Source organism: Sylvia atricapilla, chromosome 6, assembly GCF_009819655.1.
Source record: "Sylvia atricapilla isolate bSylAtr1 chromosome 6, bSylAtr1.pri, whole genome shotgun sequence".
Classification (NCBI taxonomy): Eukaryota; Metazoa; Chordata; class Aves; order Passeriformes; family Sylviidae; genus Sylvia; species Sylvia atricapilla.
The window spans coordinates 51,820,118-51,834,094 of record NC_089145.1 but is presented as its reverse complement, the minus strand read 5'-3'; the positions used below and the strand labels follow the sequence as shown (position 1 = coordinate 51,834,094).

At 39.2% G+C, this 13,977-nt stretch overlaps 1 protein-coding gene across 2 annotated transcripts in view; it reads right to left on the bottom strand.

Moving 5' to 3' along the window:
- PTPN21 (protein tyrosine phosphatase non-receptor type 21) overlaps positions 1–13,521 on the bottom strand; it is a 45,396-nt gene extending 31,875 nt beyond the window's left edge. For both annotated transcript variants that reach the window (XM_066321941.1, XM_066321942.1), the window contains exons 1-2: positions 13,064–13,521; positions 9,132–9,504 (exon numbers count right to left, since the gene is read on the bottom strand). In XM_066321941.1, the coding sequence (XP_066178038.1) occupies positions 9,132–9,311 (180 nt within the window). In that variant the 5' untranslated portion in view covers positions 9,312–9,504; positions 13,064–13,521. The remainder of the gene's footprint in view (positions 1–9,131; positions 9,505–13,063) is intronic.
- Between the last annotated feature and the right edge of the window lie 456 nt (positions 13,522–13,977).

Below are 13,977 nucleotides of genomic sequence, written 5' to 3'. Positions count from 1 at the left end.
TTATTCCAGTATTTTTCCTTCCATATTTTCAGACATTTTTAAGTTATACAAAATAAAGCTTTTAAGGATGAAGTTTTATAAAACAAAGGGAGTATTTATCATGATTTCTCTAAATCAACAATTTTTGTGAACTAGTCAGGGAAAAATTGTCTCCATAGGAAAGAACGTATTTACTGTTGTTTTCTCAAAAGCTCTAGCATTTTGATATTGTGGAACACAGATATGAAATTCATTGAGGAAGAAAAAGGCCACTTCAGTACATTCCTGCAAAAACTCATCCATATACACATCCTGAAAATTCTTATGCATACATCTTCTTAGTTTACAGTCTAAACAGGATGAAGAGTCTACTCTCACGGGATTCCAGATTTTCCTTACAGGTCTGACAGGCTGACTGTGTGTGCAACAACCACAGCACAGGCACACATACCCCATCCCAAACTTCATGGACTGCAACTAAATCAGTGCTTCATATCAACACAGACCATTGAGTAATTTGAGGCACAAAAGTCAAGATGTAGCATTAAATTAATAAAACTGTCTATTCCATAAAACCATTTTGCCTGGGATATTAGCAAAAGTAGGAAATTAGAGCCAGTTCTAAGGCATAATGTTCTTTTGGCATTGCATACTGGCAAAATGTACTTCTTTGCTCCTCTCTTGATTAGCATAAACACAATTCTAAGTGATTGTTAGTGGGTTTTGGTGTTTGGGGGCTTTCTTTCCCCAAGGTTTTAAAAAAATCCTTTAAGTTAAAATTAGTGCTAGCTACCATGTAATCGCCAAATTAGGATTCATAAGATAAAAAACAAATATATTCAGAAAAATCTGCCTATTTAACCTTGAGATGCTTTTTGTAAACTCTAAACTCCAGCTCTGGCCCTCTGATAAAAGACAGCCTACAATACAGAAAATCAACAGAATTAGAACTGTTCATAGAAGAAAAAAGCAGGGTTTTTTTCTGTACAGAGGAAGATATCTAGAGAAAGTGTGGAATGGAAAAATTTAAAAATCACAGTAGAGAACCAGACTGTCCCCAAATCAGAAACAGAGTTCTCTGTAAAGCAAATCCTACAAACCAAATTTTTCTCAGGTGGACACTGTGTGCTTCATCACTCCTAAATTCTGAAAGCCAAGAGTCAAATTTAGAAAGTCATAAATACTTTGAGTTTCAAGAGGACAAAAGAAATATGCCTCTGAATATAAATAATATAAACAACACATTTCTCCTTTCCCAGTCCAGGCACACAAAGTTTGCCGGTATCTTAAATGACATTCTGTATCTCTTCTTCAAGCCCCCAATCATAGTGACTATATATGAAAAAAAATATAGATGAAAAAATAGGTGACTACCACTACCCCACAAGGATATTGTGACGACAGTATCTTCAATTCCATAAGATGCTGAGGGAAAAATCCCAAACAGTAGAAAACCACATAATCTTCGTTAGGAAAGAAATACCACGTTCACTGCAACATCACATGTTAAAAAGGATAAAATGTACTGAATGACTGACTACTCCTTAATCCTTGCTGCAGACTGAGTAAGGAAAGGAATGCGGGTAACAAGGTGTATTTCTCTCTCATCACAAGACTGTTAACACCATGCACGCAGCCACAGGAGCCAAAGTGAGACTGTAATCTGACATTCTGCTCTGACCCAGGTCGCTCCTCCGACAGGACCACAGCAGCCTCGGGCTGAGCACCACCGAAAATGTGGAACCACAACATTCCGGGCAAGGGCAATGGCCACGGCACAGACTGAAAGCAAAGGGTAAGAGCTGCTGCTAAGGACTTCTGTAGATGATATCACACAAACACATTTGTAAACCGACTAAAAACACACCCAAAAAAAAGGTACAGAAATTGTTTGAATAAACCCACTTGCACCCCTGGTGCGCTTAAACCTCATAGAAGCCTGTGTGTATAACAAATGTGAGGAGAAAGAGACCACAAACATTGCCACTGTTTCAAACGTACTGATGTCAAACACTCCTGGTTCTACACCCTGAATTGAAACTGAGTGTATAGACTATTTTTAAGACATGATGATCACCTGAGTAGATCGATTTCCTTGAAACACTGACTGTTTTCTTGCCTACACACAGAACTGAGCAGTTACTGGCATAACGGACTAAGAAAAATGTGTTTACACATTTTAAAACATCCTCTGGAATCCAGCATATCTTTCAACAAGTAACGTAAAATACTACAGCCTAAAACTGGTCTTCTGACTTCTATGCAAACCTTTCACTTCACTTCAAGGGCAGAATTTGATCCTGTGAGTTTTCAGAGGAGCTTATGCACCCTGGAATATTCGCACTGATTAAAATAGAACCCACTTTTATTCATTGCTAAAACATTTTATTATTAGCAGCTCAGGACAACATCCAGTGCTTAAAAGAATGGCATGACATAATTCTTAAAATATGTTAAGCTGTTAAGATTAACACTACTTTGAGGTTCGTTTATTTTAGTGACTTATTCATGACCCAACCCCTCTGAAGAAAATCAAATAGAAACAAAAAGAACATATAATTTCTGCAGAGTTGATTTTTATCTATTTGTTTTCTGACAGTAGAGACAGTAAATATTTTTGCATAAAATTTCAAGAGCTGTCAAGAACAGAAAAATATCAAAAGCCCCACACAGTATTTACAGCTCACAAGCTGATGGGAGTGACTTCATCACTGAAGTCACCCAGACTTCCTAAGCTAAGCAGAGGAGTTTCACCAGGTGTGAGTGCCACAAAACTACATTACTGCAGGTGACTGTATTAGATCTTTCAGCATGATGTACAGTGAAAGTTGGAGAAGTGTCTCTTCTTGATCAGCCTCAAGAAGACACAAAGTAAAATCTTACTGTGGACTCTGACAGAGCCAGAGTCTTCTTGGAAGTAATCACTGCAAGCACGAGAAGCATTGGGGACAAGCTGCAATGTGGGAAATTCCAGTTAGATCAGGAAAAAAATTTCACAACAAGACTAGCCAAACACTGGAAGAGATAGCCCAAAGAGGTGTCAAATCTCTATCCTTGGAGGCACCTGGATGGCAAACTCACCCAGGCAACCCCCTGAAGCACCTGATCCTCCTGAGCAGAGGGTAGGACCATGAAACCCTTGGAGGTCCCCTGATGCATAGCAGTGTTCAAACTTTTCTTCAACCTTACATACTTAATAATACATTTTCCAGTTAATTCCCATATCCTGTACTATAAATCTTACAAAATATGTCATATATTACAAATAGGCTAGAAAGGAGAATTGTTTGCTAATGGTTAATACAGTGCCTTCTAATTGATGCATTTGGTTACCTGCGTCAAGGGTACCAGAGGAATCACCATCCTAAGATCTGAGGCAAAAATTCAGAAAAGAGAAAACAACAGCAGAAGAATGCAGTCAAAATATATTTTCAAGCTTCTCCTCTTTTACACTGGTACATACAAGACTTCCCTGATAAGAATGCTGAAAACACCTTCTCATTATTGAAGGATAAGCACTGCAGTCAAACTCTTAAAATCCCATTTAGCCCAAGGGCTCCACCACGTCTAGCTTTATTATATGCTTGGATACAGAACAGCTCCTGCTATCAGGATAGCACAGTTTAAATAAGCCACGTGCAGGAGAACTGGGTCAATAATCTTGTACTAAGCACAACTGGCAGATACCAAATGAAAGCTTTTCCCTACGCCCAATGTTAAAAGCTACAGAAGGAGACAATAGGCCTTGAAAATTCTCCAGAAACTCCATTCTTATCACAGCAGACAACCTCCTCCACAAAACTTCCCAATCTCTAGCTAAGAAAGGACTTGGAGCAGCCTGGACTGGCCAATGTACAATATACAAGACTTCTGAAGTGGTGGAGAAAAAGACCTCTGTGCCTCTCGTCATGTTCCAGCCACCAAGCAGAAAGTTGCTTCTTCTCTATATACTACCATGACCAATTCTTGCAGAAACAGGAGAATCACTGACAAACCCCTCCCTTTCCCCCCATATACAGCTGTTTACTGTAGGGTACTTTTGTCTATACTGGTTTTGTTGTTCTAGCACTGACAAGCTCTTCAACTGTAGCTGCAGGAGGGCATATTTGAGCAGAGTAACTATTTGAACAGAGAGACGATTTATTCTTAAATCTTAGTTCTTTCATAATGGAAACATTTTTTCCAACACTCACACACACAGTTATTTTCTCCTAATTACTCTAATATGGATTTCACGAATTTCACTATTTAAACAAAGTAATTGTCAACTATAGTTCAAAGCAAAAGAAAAGGGATAAAAAAATACATAGACAAATCAATACATTGCAAGGTAATCTGATGTATTCTAGTTTATTGAAATGAAGCACAGTGCAAATCACAATACACTGTGTTTCACACTCTTCAAATATCTTAAATAAACAATCTTCTAACAGGCAAGGAAGATTCTGCTCATCAGGATGTGATAAGGTAAGCTGACTAATTTACAAACTGAAGAGCCATACTTCCATAGTGCACAGAAAACATTATATCCAAGACATATTTTACCTTCTGGCAGAGATAGGTCATTTCTCAACATGACCCAGAAATGTAGAAATACACTTTTTTTGGAAAAAAAATCATGCTACTTTTTTCCCACCACTGTTCAAGGCTCTAAGAAAGATGAACTCACATAAATGCTTTTGACTTCCACCTTACACATCACTGACAATAGATAGAACAAGTATCATGTACCCATTCATCAGAGGCTTAAGTTCCGATTGCTTTACTAAAGGGAAAAGTCAAATTTCAAGGCAGCCTAAAAATACTACACAATAGGCTAATGTCTTTGCTTCAGGAGTAATGAAAACCTCTTCTGTCAAAATTGATATAAAACTGTACAGAAATTCACTGACATGATGGGAAACAAAATGCAATTAGGTGGTATATCCAAATTCTGACTTAACTTCAGAAAAATGCTACGGAAATCAGGGGCAAGGCTTCCTAATTGCCATTATTGTTTTCATGGAAAACCCTCAATTTGGTTCTGCTCAGTATAATAAGACTGAGTGCAAACCATTTATCTGAATGTGTATCTTCTTTTCTTCAGAGAAGGGAAGAACTACAATAATTCTACAATAATTGAACTGAGTCTGTTACTGATTTTTGCCTGACCGCCCTATCCTTCAATTTATCTTGCTTCCTAAATTACAATTATCGCACCCTTATAATTAATATTTGTTTTAGATGGATTCAAATTTGCTTTTCAATAAAGCAGCATCTTTTAAACTAATCAGATTACACGTGGAAAATCTGCATTCTTATATACATTCCTCATAACAATTTCTCCTTTCCAAGTTATAAGGAAAATCTGGTACAGGGAGGCAATCACAGCAGTTCAACTATGAGCACTGCTTCTCCTCTTACTTCTGCAAGCATTATGTAAAATGGTGTCAGATTTTGGTATAACACATAAACATAATTATGTTAATGATCCCTTTGTCATGACATGGCCCAACTCCTATTTGTCAGTCAATACGGTATACTGATACACCAAGTGCATTTATGGTTGCCCTTGGTCTAATTTTAAAAACACTCTTCATATGCAAAACACATTGAAGAAACCACCCCAATGAAGTAAAGGTGGTTTTTTTTTGTATTTTCTCTGGAAGTGAACAGATGTTTTAGAATTCAGAGCAAAGTTTTACACCATAGTTCAACCATTTCCAAAGCACTGTTTCAGAACTTTGAAGTTTCAGGATCCAGATAACCTTGGTTCCATTTCCTCTGCACGTCCTAAAACAAACACAGGAACTTCCATATGCACAACACACACACTCCACAGAAGTTCCCTGCCATTGGTTCTTATATTTGTACTCAACCACATATCTGCAGCTAAATCAGAATTTCCTTGTACACAGTAGCAGAATTTGCTCCTTCTCTCTGGTTTAGAAGTGCTATTAGAAAACAACAACAAAAATTCAACAGGAGAAAGACAGCAGTTATAACATCTCCTGCCAAATCTAGCTAGCTAATATACCTAGCTATATTACAATGTTTTTAAAATCCCTGTATTTTCAAGGATTTCATTTACATACTTAAGCCCTGGATGGAAGATTAGCACTGCTGTATGTACTTCTTAAGGTAGTTAACCACCAGAGCTCTCAGCAGTTTTTCAAAACTTGTGATTCCAGAATGGTTTTCTGTAACTGCTTTTTGCATAAGTCATGTTTGGTTATAGTTCCCTCCCAGGATAAAAGACAGACTGTGCTACAAAGGGTAAGTAACTTATGTTCACTGTTCCCCTTGGCTTCTTTCCCCAATTCCTCAGTTTAAGAGAGCTGGATTACATACCCATTCCTGATGAGTCACATTCTAGGAATACCAGAAGATACTCAGTTTAATGAATTCCTTTCACTTTTCTATAACATTTACCATTCAGTAAAAAAAAAAAAAAAAGTCAACATATGTAAATCTTTCTAAATGCTAACCATGTGTCCATACTAGGATAAAACTTGGAAATTAAGAAGTACTAATTGGAAAATCAAAAGAAAAACGCTGTTTAGCCATCCAATGCATAATTAGAAGATTACTCATTTACATAAAGATCTGTTAAAACAAATACTTTAAAAAATGGCACACCATTAAAAACAGTTCAGTCCACTGTCCAAATTCAGTAATTCCAGACTACACCAGAGAGAAAAGGTATGTACAAACATTACCACTGAATGTGTAAAAAATGGTAGACATTCCCCTAATTCCTCATGCAATAAACTGTTCTGAAGATGCTTGGGAACTGCTTGTCCTAGCTGTGTAGGCCATATACAGTAATCTGAAACTGATACCTTGGATCTGAGAATGGCCCGAGTCTCAGTATTCAGATAAACAGCCATACTTTCATCTTTAACACTTGGAATTCAACTTTATGCTTTAAAGGCTCCTCAGTGCACTAAAAATATACTACTTCTTAGAGAAATACTTTGTATTTTACTGTATCAAAGACTAAAGTTGTTTTTGCAGCTTTAAGGAAAGCCCTGAACACGTATTTCTTTCTGAAAACTTTCTACTAAGCAAGCCGTCAGGAATGATCCAGTATCTGCTTGGCAAATCTGACTATTTAAAGGCAGAGCAACTTTTTTTGAATGCAAGCTCTGGAAAGTAATTTATATCCCTATTTTCCATTCCCATTTATTGCAACACATTTTCCTGCCAAAATAATCCATGCAAGAATGCATGACTGAAGGAATCTGCTCAGAGTTCAATAGTGTACTGTCAACTCCCTTATTCTGATATATGACTCTTAATTGAGGGAATTGCATCTCTTGCTCTCTTTTTTTTTTGTTTTGTTTTTAAAAAGATTTTAGGAGTGGTTCCAAAGAAAGAGATAATGAAGAATAGCTGAAAAAAACTGCATCTCCAGCACTCTGTGGCTAGTTCAATAGAAGCTAGTAGTCATCAGTCAGGAAGACAAAGCCTTTGCATTTTGCAAACAGTAAAAATTCTATACTTGCTGTGACTTAGAAGTCACATCTGAACGTGGACAGATAAAACTGACGAATTATTTCATGCAACAATAATTGAATTCTAAATATATTATACCCCATGTGTTCTAAGTAAACACTAAGGCTACAAGCGTAGCTAGATTCTCCTTCTGCAAGAAGGAGAAAGATTAAAACAAGAAGGCATACCCTTGCAAAGAATTGCACTTTCCAAAATAACTAAACACTGAAAAAAATACACGGAGACTCTACAAGAATGCATATTGCAATTGAAAACAATCACAATAAACAAACCCTTATAGATTAATGGCTTCACACCTATTTCACTTTTTAGTATTCTTTAAACAGAAAAAATAAAGCACATTTCTGAGAACAAATGACTATATGTAACGTTTTCCACTGAGGAATCCTACAATGCATGGTTTCTAAAGTAATAAATGTTTGCAGGATTGTGTTCTAAATATATTTGCTCAATATTTGAACAAAGTTACCAACTGTTGCCATTCCTTGACGATAAAAAGATGGTATTTTAAAAGATCATAGTTATAAATGCCAATATTTATTATTCATTATTTTCACAGTTACTCATCTTTTGGTTACCTAAGGCCAGGGTTTTCATCCTGTATTTGAATCCCATAATCAAAAGGTCATTCCATGGCAGACCACAAAACAGAACAAAAGTGTATCTTTCAGAACAGTGTTAGTAACACTAAACTTGTATCACTAGTTTTCTCTCTCCTGCAGTGCACACGCTGTCACAGTTCAATGATTCCAAAATCAACTAAACTAAACCTTTCAGTCTCTAGGGGGAAATGTCAGTTCACCTAGGATTGAGAGCATTCAAATACTGCATTCAAACCACCTGTGCTCAACAATGACATAAAATAATGACACTGGTTCATATGTTGGTCATCTGTGTAGATTTCTAACAATATTTCAAAGCTTAGCATTTCAGAAGGAATTCACTCAACACATGAGATGTAGGAATAATCACTGAATGTGTGGAAGAGTAAATTTCAGTTCCAAAAGAATCCTTCAAAATACCAAGTAAGGAGATTCTGGGGGGAAAAGTCAGGTTGAACAGATATTTACATATCCAACTAGCACAAACCAAGTCTCGTCATGATGCCACCACTCAATCTATATGACCATATATGAGCTCCAAGGAGCTCATATATTTGTAGTATTTAAACAAGCAAGACAAACAGTTGGTAACTGGTACACTTATCACATTTTGTGGTTTAGGTTCTTTTCACACCACTAATCCATAAGAAAAAAACTACATGCACACAAATAACATGCTGTCTTATGACTCAAGTCTTGCTGTAGTTTTTAACTGTGCAGCTTAGGTAGAAATTATTTTCTTCCTTTATGGGGTTTTTTTAAACAGAATGTTCACCATTGTCACATTTTAAAAAAACGTTGTTTTGTTTATTATTCTAAACTTTAATTCACCAAAACTTTTCACATTTCCTCCCCTCGGACATTCCCTAAGCTCTGTAACAACTTTTGCAACTGTTTAGGAGCAATTAAAGTCCCCATAAAGACCAGAAGGTGAAGAAACAGTGGGAACACAGGACAGCTGCTCCAATAGCTGATTACCCTACATGGCAAGGACTTACCAGAGAGGTCATCTAGCACCAAAAACGAAAGTTATGCCTTCACTTGACAACTCACCTCCCGCAATTCAAGCCTCTGAGCCACTGCTTCCAGACTTTCCTGGCCTGTGCTTTCCACTGACAGTGTGAACTCCACAAATTCATTGTTGAGCAGCTGGATACGAGCCACCAAGCAACTCTTGCTGGACACTGTGTAACGTCGAGTTCGTTTCAATTTTAACCCAAAAGGTAGAGGCATCTTCTTTTTCCCCCTCTGGGATGGTCAGCAATAAAGAGCTGCTACCACTGAGGCCTTGAGAGGTGACCAGAAGTCACCTCCTCTCAAAAGGTAAGGAGCTGTAAAGTCTCCAGAGATCAACCAGCAGCAGTATCCATTAAAGCCAAGCAAGTTTTCCACCAAAAGACAAGGAGAAGAGACATCCACTGGAGTCCTAGTAAGGAACAAAGGAGAAGAAATACAAGAATCAGAAATACGTTCACTGAAAGGGGAATGGTAACATGGGAAAAGTAACATGTATATTTTTGCTAAATCTAAATCATCAGCCTACCTTTCCAAACTGTAGGTCTCTTATGTATTCAAATAATGAAGTAAGTACCAGAGTTTCTGGTTTTTCTACAGACAACATTGGATTTTGGCAAGTTGATCTCTTTTTTTTTTAAACTCGTAAGTGAATAATGAGTCTTAATCAGGTGTGACTGCAATGTCTTAAAATAAATATTTATAAACTGAATTGGTATTTAAATGAAATTTGTCTATCAAATCTGAGGTATTTGTAGTACTCGACATTTTCTTTAAGAGCAAATCCAGCAATCTGGTTTGTTTTTCAGAGCATCGTGCAGCCTCAGCCACTATCTGCTGTTGAATTGAACACAAAACAAAGCCCCAGAAATGATAAAGGGGAAAAAAAAAAGAAAGGCATGGGAGGCATTAAAACTCACACCTTAGCCATTTCCTACCAGATAAAGTGTAATTCCTCTAATCTCCCATGGATTACAGCAAATCATACCATTAGTCCTTATGCTAAGCTGCAGTATGATGCTTCAGGTTATGCTTTGCCTCATCAAGGGTGTATGGGAATTGTGAGAACCATTCACTTTCTCATTTTTCCTTGAAAAACATACTTTTACCCAGACCACAGGTAGCCACCCATCTCCCCACCTTTTGCAAACACCTTTCACGCCTCCTCTCCTGTCAACTCCATTCCATGCTTTGCCTTTCTCCTTTTCCAGATCCTTGGGGCACGCAGCCTAGTCCGTAAACTTGTCCCAGCGGCACGGAAATGTCCGCGCTGGAAGGCGCCGTAGCGATCCATCCCCCGGTGCACGCCGCTGCCCTGGGCAGTGGGATGCCATGCCCCGGGCGGTGGGATGCCATGCCCCGGGCGGTGGGATGCCATGCCCCGGGCGGTGGGATGCCATGCCCCGGGCGGTGGGATGCCATGCCCCGGGCGGTGGGATGCCCTGCCCCGGGCGGTGGGATGCCATGCCCCGGGCGGTGGGATGCCATGCCCCGGGCGGTGGGATGCCATGCCCCGGGCGGTGGGAGCGATCCCGGAGCCGGGCAGAGCCGCCCGGAGAACGCCGCTCTGCCCCGGCACCTCCAGCGGCAGGACCGCCCCGACGGGAGGGGAAAGAAAACAAGCGTCTACTCTTCTTTTTATATATATATATATATATATATATATATAATTTTTTTTTTTCCTCCCCAGGCTGGCACGTATTAGTAGCACATAATAAAAGGCACGATTTGTCTTCTGAGGAGTCTCGGAATGGGCCAGCTAGGAGGGACGTGAGGATCTGCGTTTCTTTGGAAAGGAGGAACCGGAAGAAGGAGTCTTCCTAGCACACCTGCTTTTAAGCTCAAAGGTATAGCTGTAAACAGATACCACATTCTCCTTGGACATTGATATACCCACCTAGAAACTTATCCAACATAACCACAAACTCTATAGACTCATATCAGACTCCCTACAGCCCAGCTAGCAGCACCGCAAAGAAGGAAGGAAGGTGGAAAGACATTAAAGGCATACAATGGGGAGAAAGGAGGCGGCATGGCATTTTTTCGCAATGACATCTTTGCAACCCTGCCCCAAAGAATGACCAGAAGCAAATTTCATGACCTCATCTGTGATAATCTTGAAGCAGTTCTACCATTCTACACAATCCCCATCCTCAACAGGTACCACTAAAATCTTAGCTGAATGAAAAAACAATCCTCACCCAAACACCAACAAATTTATTTTTGGGTGTAGCTGTAGAATAAATAACAAGAGATAGCAAAAGGTTTTCATGAAAAATTTAGGCATACAGAGGGAATCCTCACTTTATTACTCCCTCTGCACTTTGATCCTCCAAATCCAGCCCTGCTTGAACAGCATGCAGGGAATGCTCTACAGACAGAAGCTTTTACTCCTCCGGTCCACTGCCAGCACAATCTCACACTGGGTTTATTCCTGACAGAGTAACTTTTAGCTGGCTGACCTTAGCTCATGTCCCCGAGGCCCATTTTCCAATACATTCTTTGCACAGTTAGATGTCTTCTTTGGTGCTACAGCAATGAGGGAATCCAGTTTACTCCTCTCTGAAAGCTACAGTCAGAAATGCAGAAGTGTTTTAATCTCAGGTTTTACGGAGTGCCACTCAGTATGAAAGACTTTAAATCTTTTATGCCCATATCAAGGGTTAGAAAAGTATTCTAAGAGCATGGAGGGAGGGAAATAAATAAATAAGCAAAACCAAACAAAATAAAAACAACACACACACACACCAAAAAAACCCCACCCAAAATCACTAACCACAGGCTAACCTGACAGGTGAAATTTCCAAACCATCTAATGCTGACATGAGACAGCCTCAGACTTTCAGTTATTTCACTATGCAAACAGGTAGCAGTGCAAACATAGGAAGTTTAGAGCAGAATTTTCAGAATGTGCCAGCCAGGAACATTCTCCAGGTCTGTCGTTTACATTAAATGCCCCACTGAGCATTTACCCTAAATTATTTCAGTTTTGTACGCTTGACATAATTTTCATGACTTCTGAAACCCATTTATAACAAGAAAAACCTAAGTAATTAACTTCCAGATCATGTCACAAAAGACCAACTACAAAAAGATTCCTGACATATAAGAAATATTGCAGAATTAAGGCAAGTTTGCTGAATAAAACCAGAGTATCATTCAGTATCTTCTACTGCTAGCCATGTGTAGTTCTTGCAAACATAGCTGTGGTGGTTTTATTCAGCAGCTGTGCATTCTGCATTCCTAGGTGCTCTCAAATTTGCCTGTTGCATTACTTTAAATTCAGACCTACCTACATTGTAGCTTAAAAGCTACTTTGGCCAAAACTCATAGCTACATACTGCCAGGAGTTACAAATCCAACTAACGACCTTTACAATAACAAGCCTTTATTTACCAAGCCTGGAATTTTCATAAAACAGCTAAAATGTTTTGGTGGCCAAACTTTGTACCTTTATATTTCAACAGAAACCTGTAGTTTCAACAACGCTATATTAGAATTTCAGCAACATGGCCGTGACTAATGTGTGATTACTGGGCACTGTGATATCTTTCTCCTTTACCTTCACCTCTCACTCCTCCCTCAGTAATTAGCATTTTACTTTACAAATATTTTTAAATAGCCTGCATAAATGACAGTAATCAAAATAAAACTGCAATATATCACGGTGAAGAGGGGTTTCTGTTACTTCACATACTTGAAATACATATACTTTTATTTCAGAGATATTTGGACAGCCAAAAAAGTAATCAAAATACTCCACCCTCCCCTTGTTTTACCAGTTAATCTTTGACATGACTCTTGGACTGAGAGAGCAGCAGTAAGTGGATATCTCCAGAAGCACAGTCCCACAACCATTTCAACCATTTACTTTTCAAAAAGTAAGCCGTTGAAACTTTTCAGCCTTACGGTACACAGCAGAGAAGGGATCACCCGCTATGTTTTTACTGTGCCCGCTGTTTTCCCCTTACCTTGCACAGCGATCCGAAGGCACCGGGTCTCCTTTCACAAACGTGTAGCCGAAAAAAACCCCCAGCGCTCCGAGACTTCTTCTCCCGGAGCCATCTCATCTGTATTCCTCGGGAACTGACTTACTGTGCTCCTCCTGTCCCAAGCAGCTGCTATCTCGGCTAACCCACCTTCTTCTCAGATCACTCATAGTGAAAACATTCCTCACTTCCTGTCTCAAAAAACTTGCTCTGGATATCATTCCACTGGGTAAAGAGCTGGGGGGGTGGAAGAAAATACTACAACAAAATAAACCTGTGCCAGCCAGCTCTTGAGGCGGCCCCTTTCATGTGACGCTGTGCCGCATGAGCGCAAAGTGCGTTCTCAGGAATATTTTCAAACCGGCCGTCCCTCTGTGCCTCTGTGTGTGTGCATTTAATTTCTTTTCCTGGAGGCGTTCCCCTCGCTCTATCCATGCGGAAGGATACGCTGAAAGAATTAAAGCGAAGGCCCGTATGCTTGTAGCCCATTACCTCAGAGAGTTGGAATGCCTGGCAGGGAGAATGTCAGCAATGAACAGCTGCTTCTCTGGCTACAGGGGCACTACAGAAATAGGGGTTACAACAAATAGCAGGCAATCCTTGCTTTTTTTAATCATATGATCATTTATTTTAAGCCTTTCCAATTAAGGCAACTGTCTTAACAAAATTCTCTTGGTCTTGCTTTTCATGCAGCTTGGAAATATTTTCAAGGTTTAATCCCTGCGTGCTTTACCAAATGACCTATGCACATACATTTATGTCCTTGCAAAGTTTCAGCTGTTGGGTGAGATACACAGAAAAAAAAAAAAAAAAAAAGCAGACTAAAGGCTGATCTTTCAGCCTGTCTGGACTTAAAAACTCCCAAAGGTGGCAGTAGAAATTATATCCTTAATAAC